This window comes from Drosophila albomicans, chromosome 2R (assembly GCF_009650485.2).
Source record: "Drosophila albomicans strain 15112-1751.03 chromosome 2R, ASM965048v2, whole genome shotgun sequence".
Lineage (NCBI taxonomy): Eukaryota > Metazoa > Arthropoda > Insecta > Diptera > Drosophilidae > Drosophila > Drosophila albomicans.
Window position 1 is genome coordinate 34326264 of NC_047631.2, and position 7198 is coordinate 34333461.

At 39.2% G+C, this 7198-nt stretch overlaps 1 protein-coding gene across 2 annotated transcripts; it reads left to right on the forward strand.

Moving 5' to 3' along the window:
• Nucleotides 1-330: 330 nt before the first annotated feature.
• LOC117573527 (sodium-independent sulfate anion transporter) lies at nt 331-6122 on the forward strand. Of its 2 annotated transcripts, none has more exons than XM_034256775.2 (6): nt 331-369; nt 1792-2459; nt 2521-2857; nt 4000-4262; nt 4323-4508; nt 5453-6122. In XM_034256775.2, exons 1-6 carry the CDS (start codon nt 339-341, stop codon nt 5774-5776), a joined length of 1809 nt encoding a protein of 602 aa, XP_034112666.1. In that variant the 5' UTR covers nt 331-338; the 3' UTR covers nt 5777-6122. The 2 variants fall into 2 exon arrangements, with proteins under 2 accessions (XP_034112666.1, XP_034112665.1); XM_034256774.2 differs by lacking the exon at nt 331-369 and adding an exon at nt 1580-1728.
• The last annotated feature ends 1076 nt before the right edge of the window (nt 6123-7198 follow it).

Here is a 7198-nt window from a genome sequence, read left to right on the forward strand (position 1 = left end):
AATATGTACCTCGTCTTCATCCACATGCTGGAGTCTGTCTGTTTGCTCATCTGCCTGCCGAATGGGCGTTAAGTGTCTCATTGTTGTTGCCCGATAGCAACAAAAAAAAAAGCAAAGAAAAAAACAGAAAAAAATGACAAAAACTGTCACCGTTTTCTTGACTCTTTTCATTTTTCTTGTTTATCAGATCCAACAGATCTGGCCGACCGCACTTATTTATCATTCCAAAATTCAGTCATTCGGCAGTTTTCATTAGATTGCGAAGCGATGCACTTGGACCAAGGCGTCTCAGCATCCTTCTAGAACACAAAACGGATATTAAATAAAATCCTACTAAGATGGGAATTACAAAAAATTTATCTTTCGACGGTACGTGAGAATAGAAGTGAAGTGGCTGAATTAATTGAATTAGATTTGCCTCTAATATAGAACTCGTTGATAAAGTTTACCTTTATCCAAGCAATTGAACTTGATCAGTTTGCGACAAGTTCAACAATAAAGTGCAATTCCATCAATTGCGAGCTCAGCTAAATATAAATGGACAGACAAGGTCCGTTGAGCAGATGGCAGATGTCAGATGATGGCATGATTATTTTGTCTGGGGTCAGTGACTAGAGAGTGCCTCATAAAAATATATGTTTGTAAAGCACAACTAGCTAGTTGTTCAATACTCTCTAGAGAGTTAGTATTTTGATTTATTGCTCATCGAGGTGTGAGCGACACATGTTTCACAAATTAAACAGCTGCCGAAGATGCTAAACAATTTGCGGTCACTTCTAATAAAACTTTTATTTCCTTTTATTGTCAAATGTCAGTCAGTGATTAGCACATAAACAGAAGCGTGTAATTTGACTAAGTAATAAACGGAAATAATAATTAATGCATTATAATTGATGTAATTAAAGCAATTTAAGCGTCGCCAGTTGTATAATAATTGATGCTGGGCTCACACCGAAAAGTTTCAATGCAATTCGCTAGACGCTAGAGCAAATTAATATGAAATACACGGCGGATACGTAATCAAATGATCGTGTATGTGCATTAGAGATTAACGCTTGATTCACTGAAGTGCAGAGTGGAATTTTTGGGATAGAATTTGCGTCAAATTGAGTGACTCAACTGACACCTTATTTATAGGACAGTCGCAGCAACAAGGTGTTAATCGAGCAGCCAAACACATTGCGCACAGTTTAAGTTTAGAGTCGTCAACAAAAATGAAGTGTTTACTTCAACAATTAATATGCAAACCGAAAACAATCATAACAAAATGGAACTGGTTTCTACAGAAGCGTGTGGTGAATTGATCTATTCGTCAACTCTCAACTCTCACTCTCCCTTGCTCTCTCTCTCTCTCTGTCTTTCTCTCAGCCCTCGATCACACATACGTCACATGTGCCGATCATGACTTTAAAGTTTCGTTTAATTGCGGTTTCACACAATTGGTGTATGTTTTGGGCATCCAAGCGGGCCACACAAGCGAATAACTTGTTTTTTAAAAGGTTTACAACAGCAACAACGAAAATCCCCTTGAACAAAGCGAAAAACACAAGCACTAAACAAATTGAGCTAAATCTGTTTACAGTTTGCCAATTGGCAATTGGCAAGCGAAGCTTCAGTTCGCAATGCGTTGGCCGTGGAAACAGTCGCTCTGCCTGACCAAAAGGTCCACGGCTAATCCCTCAGGTCGTCAGTCACAGAGACAGACGACAGTGAACACCATTTACGATCGTAGGCGCTAGGTTCTTTGCTCTCTTTTCCCCAAACTCCTGCTGACGATCGTTTTGCTTGCAGCCGCCTGCGCCGAGAAGGAGAAGTATACCTCGAAGGATGGCGAAGATGTTTACTATCCGACGACCACGACTGTCGAGCTGGACATGCAGAGCAGATACAGTCCGCCCAAGGAGGCGCATTGGCTGGTGCGTCGCATCTTCTTCCTCAACTGGATTGTTACCTACGATCGTCCGCAAGCCTTTGCCGATCTCATCGCTGGCATCACGTTGGGTCTGACCATCATACCGCAGAGCATTGCTTACGCTGCTCTCGCTGGCCTCTCCTCGGAGTACGGACTGTACTCGGCATTCATTGGCTCGATCATCTACGTCTTCTTCGGCACCATTCCCCAGGTCTCCATCGGACCCACGAGTCTCATGGCCATCATGACGCTGCAGTACTGCGAAGGCAAACCCGTCCAGATGGTCATCGTTCTGGCCTTTATGGCCGGACTTGTCGAGTTCTTCATGGGCGTCTGTCAATTGGGATTCATTGTTAGCTTCATTCCCGCTCCGGTGACGAAGGCTTTTACCTCGGGCACTGCTGTGATTGTGGTGCTGGTGCAGATCAAGAATCTGCTTGGCATTCGCCTCAAGGAAGTGCCTTCGATCGGGGATTTCTTCAGCGCTATTCGCTACAGCGATGCCACAATGGGCTTCATCTGCCTCGTGCTCTTGCTCTCCCTGCGGGTAAGCTATCGAAGAAGCCTTACAACAGGGAAATTTCAACATTCGTTGCTCTGCTTCACAGATGCTGTCGCAGGTCAAGTTCAAGCAGGACACGCCCTTCACGCAGCGCTTGAAGAAGATCCTTTGGTACATTAGCATCTCGCGCAATGCGCTCGTCGTCTTCTTCAGCGGCCTGCTCGTTTACATTTGGGTGCACAAGAGCTCGCTGGAAGCCGTGCCCTTTGTTCTCTCCGCCAAAGTCTCCTCGGCCATGCCCACCGTCAAGTTGCCGCCCTTCGCCTTCGAGTCACAGAATCGCACTTACGTCTTCACGGATATTCTCCAGGAGCTGGGCAGCGGCGTCATTGTTGTGCCCATTGTCGCTGTGCTGGCCAACGTGGCCATTGCCAAGGCCTTCGGTACGTATGCGTGATATTTTTATTGTGTGTGTTTAACTTTAGCAAAGCGCTAATTTATAGTTAAATTTATTTTTTTAACTGGAAAACTCATAATTAGAACAAAATTAAGTGCACCAAAGGTATTTTTTATGAAATTACATTTTGAGTTATAGTTAGGTAAAGGAAAAACTGAAAAGTTTGACCTTTCTTACATAAAATAACTAAGAGGCTATATTTGGTATATTAATATATATTGATAAATTCTAAATATACCATAGAGCGCAAAGTATACCAAAACAGGACGGTATTAATACCGCAAAAACTCTACAAATATACCAAACATATATCAATATTTGGTATATAGATAAACTATTACATTCAAAATATACTATGAAGTCAAAAACATACCAAAACAGTGTGATATTAATTTAAAATTATATCAAATTAATATACCACAAAAATACTAAAATTATACTAAAGACTATTTTTGGTATAATGATATAGTGATATATTCCAAATATTATAATGTATAGCATAAAGTGCTGTATTCGCTTTAAAATATACCAAATTAATTTACCACAAAAATACTAAAAGTATACTAAAGACTATTGTTGGTATATTTATATTGTGATATATTCCAAATATTACATGTATACTATAACCATAAAGTGTGGTATTTGCTTAAAATATACCAAATTAATATACCGCAAAAATACCAAAAATAATTCAGCTAAGACTAGTAGTAAGTAAGCGTTTTATCCCATACAAAGCTATTCGCTAATTAAGGGTTATGCTTGTTTTTGTTATGAACCCAACAAAATCACAGACTTACACAAGACTATGATCATAATTAATTGCTTTCCTATTAAACGAATTAATGATGAGTTTGAAGCTTGTGGTTTAATACGTGTTTTTCAACGAGAACGCTTAATTCATTTATTATTCCTAAAAAAGCCACAAAACAAACATCCGCGTCGCATATGTTTTTTTAAGTAATTTATTAATTATCACTTGAGTTTTAATTGACCAACAAAATAAAAAAAATGTGATATATTTTTTGTACAAATCGAAAGATTATTATCTAACACTTATTTAGTTTTTTTTTTAAATGAATCATTTTAAATGAATATGTAATTATTTCTTGGAATTTTTCATATTTACAGTGAAGGATGGCAAGCTGGACGCTTCTCAGGAGATGCTTACGCTTGGCCTCTGTAATCTGGCGGGTTCCTTCATGAGTGCGATGCCCACTTGCGGTGCCTTCACTCGCTCTGCTGTTAGCCAAGCGTCAGGAGTGCGCACTCCCATGGCAGGACTCTACACGGGTCTGATTGTCCTCTCCGCTTTGTCCGTGCTGACGCCTTACTTCCAGTACATTCCTCGTTCTTCCTTGGCTGCTGTGCTGATGGCAGCAGTGTTCTTTATGGTAAACAAGATAAAGACTATTCTTTCTCTGCAATCAATTTAAAGTTTAATATCCTTACAGATTGATTTGACACCTCTGAAGGATCTGTGGGAGTCGAGCAAGAAGGACTTCTTCAGCTGGGTGGGCACCTTGATCATTTGCCTTGTGGCTGGAGTGGAGATGGGTCTGCTCTTTGGCATTGTGGTCAGCATGATTTGCATTCTACTGCGCCTCGGCAATCCCAAGATCGAAGTCTCGCTCAAACAGGTGAGTTAAAGTTGAAGTTTTTACTTCGCAACTCTCTCAATGTTTATACCCGCTACCCATAGGGTAGAAGGGTATTATAACTTTGTGCCGGCAGGAAATGAATGTAACAGGTAGAAGAAGGCTTCTCCGACCCTATAAAGTATATATATTCTTGATCAGCGTCAACAGCCGAGACGATATAGTCATGTCCGTCTGTCTGTCTGTCCGTCCGTCCGTATGATACACTGGATCTCAGAGACTATAAGAGATAGAGCTATAATTTTTTTTCGACAGCATTTGTTATGTTTGCACGCAGATCAAGTTTGTTTCAAATTTTTGACACGCCCACTTACGACTCCGCAAATCAAAAATATCGAATAGCAAACGTAATTTTAAAGCTAAGGTTGTGAATTTTGGTATATATAATAATAACTATAGTAGTTATGATTCCTGATTGCGATCAGATAAAAATTGTCGAAGTTATTAAAGAAATACTTTTGTATGGGCAAAAACGCCTACTTACTAGGAGTCTTAGTTGCTTTGGCTGACAATCTGGTATATTGAGCCGTCCATGGTATATTTTGAATGTGGTACTATATCGATATACCACATATACTATTTGGTATATTTTTAGTATATTTGCAGTATATTCGGTATTTTTTGAGAATTGGGTAGCGGGTATCTCACAGTCGAGTACACTCGACTGTAGCTTTCTTACTTGTTTTGTATGGACAAAAACGCCTACTTGCCAGGGGTCTGAGTTGCTTTGGCTGACAATGCGGTACTATATCAATATACCAAATATACCATTTGGTATATTTTTAGTATTTTTGCAGTATATTCGGTATATTTTGATAAAAAAAAAATTCCGCAAAATATATTTATTTTATTCAAAATGGGTAGCGGATATCTCACAGTCATGTACACTCGACTGTAGCTTTCTTACTTGTTTACTATCATTGCAGCAAGGAAACAACTATTACATTCATGTGGTGCCTCAGTCGGATATCTTCTACACCGGAGTCGATACTCTGCGTACGGAGATTCGCTCCGCTTGTCTGCTCTATCGCTGCGACTTTCCCGTTGTGCTGCACTGTGGACGCTTCATGCAGTTCGATGCCACCTTTGTGGAGATGTTGATGGCTGTGGCCAAGGAACTGGCTGCGGATGATGTCTTGTTGATTCTACAGAGCATGAGCCTGAAGCAACAACAAATGTTGCCTGTGGCAAGCAACATTCGGTTCAGCAACGAAGATCAAGATTCGCTGCACCTCGAAGTCAAGCAGTAAAAGCAAAAAGTGCCTCAACTCTCTCGCGCTTCCCTTTTTCTGGTTGTAACTAGTCTATTTCCGCTTATCGCGTGCGCGTGCTGATCTTACGAATATATGACGACCGTCATATCTATAGCTACGTATTACGTGTAGTTTATTTAGTCAACCTCCGGTGTTTATCACAGCAGCAGGCGTTGAGTAAATAGAGCCGCAGCTTAATTGCGTTCTATTACTTTACTGCATTCTATGTAAATATTAAGTATACGTAGAACGTTTATGCTTACGCAAATGTGCGCAATAAAGATAGAGTATAAGATGTTTGGCTGGCCGAACTTTCATTTATGTCGCAGTTCTGGGAAAAGGCGCCACAGGAGCGGAGTGAGGGGAGGGGCCCAAATTAAATAAACATACGTGATGCGTCTCTCTTTTTAAATTGTTATTTAATTATTATTTTTTTCGCTTTCTTTTTTTTTTTTTGGTTTGTTTTTGTCTTTTTTTTGGTTTTGTTATTCAATAAGGAAATTATAAGTTATAGAAAAAGTATAATAATACCGTATAACAATTTAGTTGTTTTTTGTTGTTTTCATTTTGGTTTCTCATTTTTGTTTTGTTGTTGTTCTTATTCATGCCATTTGTTTTTGTTTGCGTATAGTTGTTTATCTAGATTTGTGTTTAACAGATTTGCATTTGGTTTAAGTAGTGTTATTTTGTTTTTGTTTTTTTTTTTGTGGGGTGTAGTTGGACCCGTGGATACCCTAACTTTGGCGCCACTTATACTATATCATATCTGGTATGTACAGGCCTACAATTTGGGACACTCTTCCTCGCAGTTAGGGTATACGGACTTCGGCTGGGGGCCGAAGATGCGAGTCGCCTGCTAAATTCTTTCTGCTCTTGAGTTGCGAGTAAATCATACGAGATCGAAGTTCGAAGTTCGAATACACAACAATGATTGGATTGGATTGATTGTAAGTAAGGTAAAACAGATTTTACGTGGGAAAAGTTAACGCTTGTTTCCATTAATAAATAACATTGATTTGTATTGTTCGGTTTCTTGATTAACTATTGCTGATATCCACGAATGTGATTGTGTGTGTGTGTTGTATCTATGTGTATCTATATATGTGAGATGTATCTGCAACTATTTGCCAGCTTACAGTTTACAATTTACAATCGAGTGTTTGCATTCTCTACGTTTATTTCATTTTATAGCTATTGCTTTAGTGGTCGTATATTTGTATCTTTGTATCTGTGTGTGTGTGTGTGTGAAATGCCTTCTGATTAAAGTAATAATTCGCTCACAATTCATTCCCCCCCAAAATTATCTACGTCTGTTTAATACGCGTTCTTTTCCTTTACAAACTTTTCATTTCTTTTCATAATTTCATCAATAGTTCAATAGCTTTTTTGTTTTGTTAAATATATGTATGTATATGTATA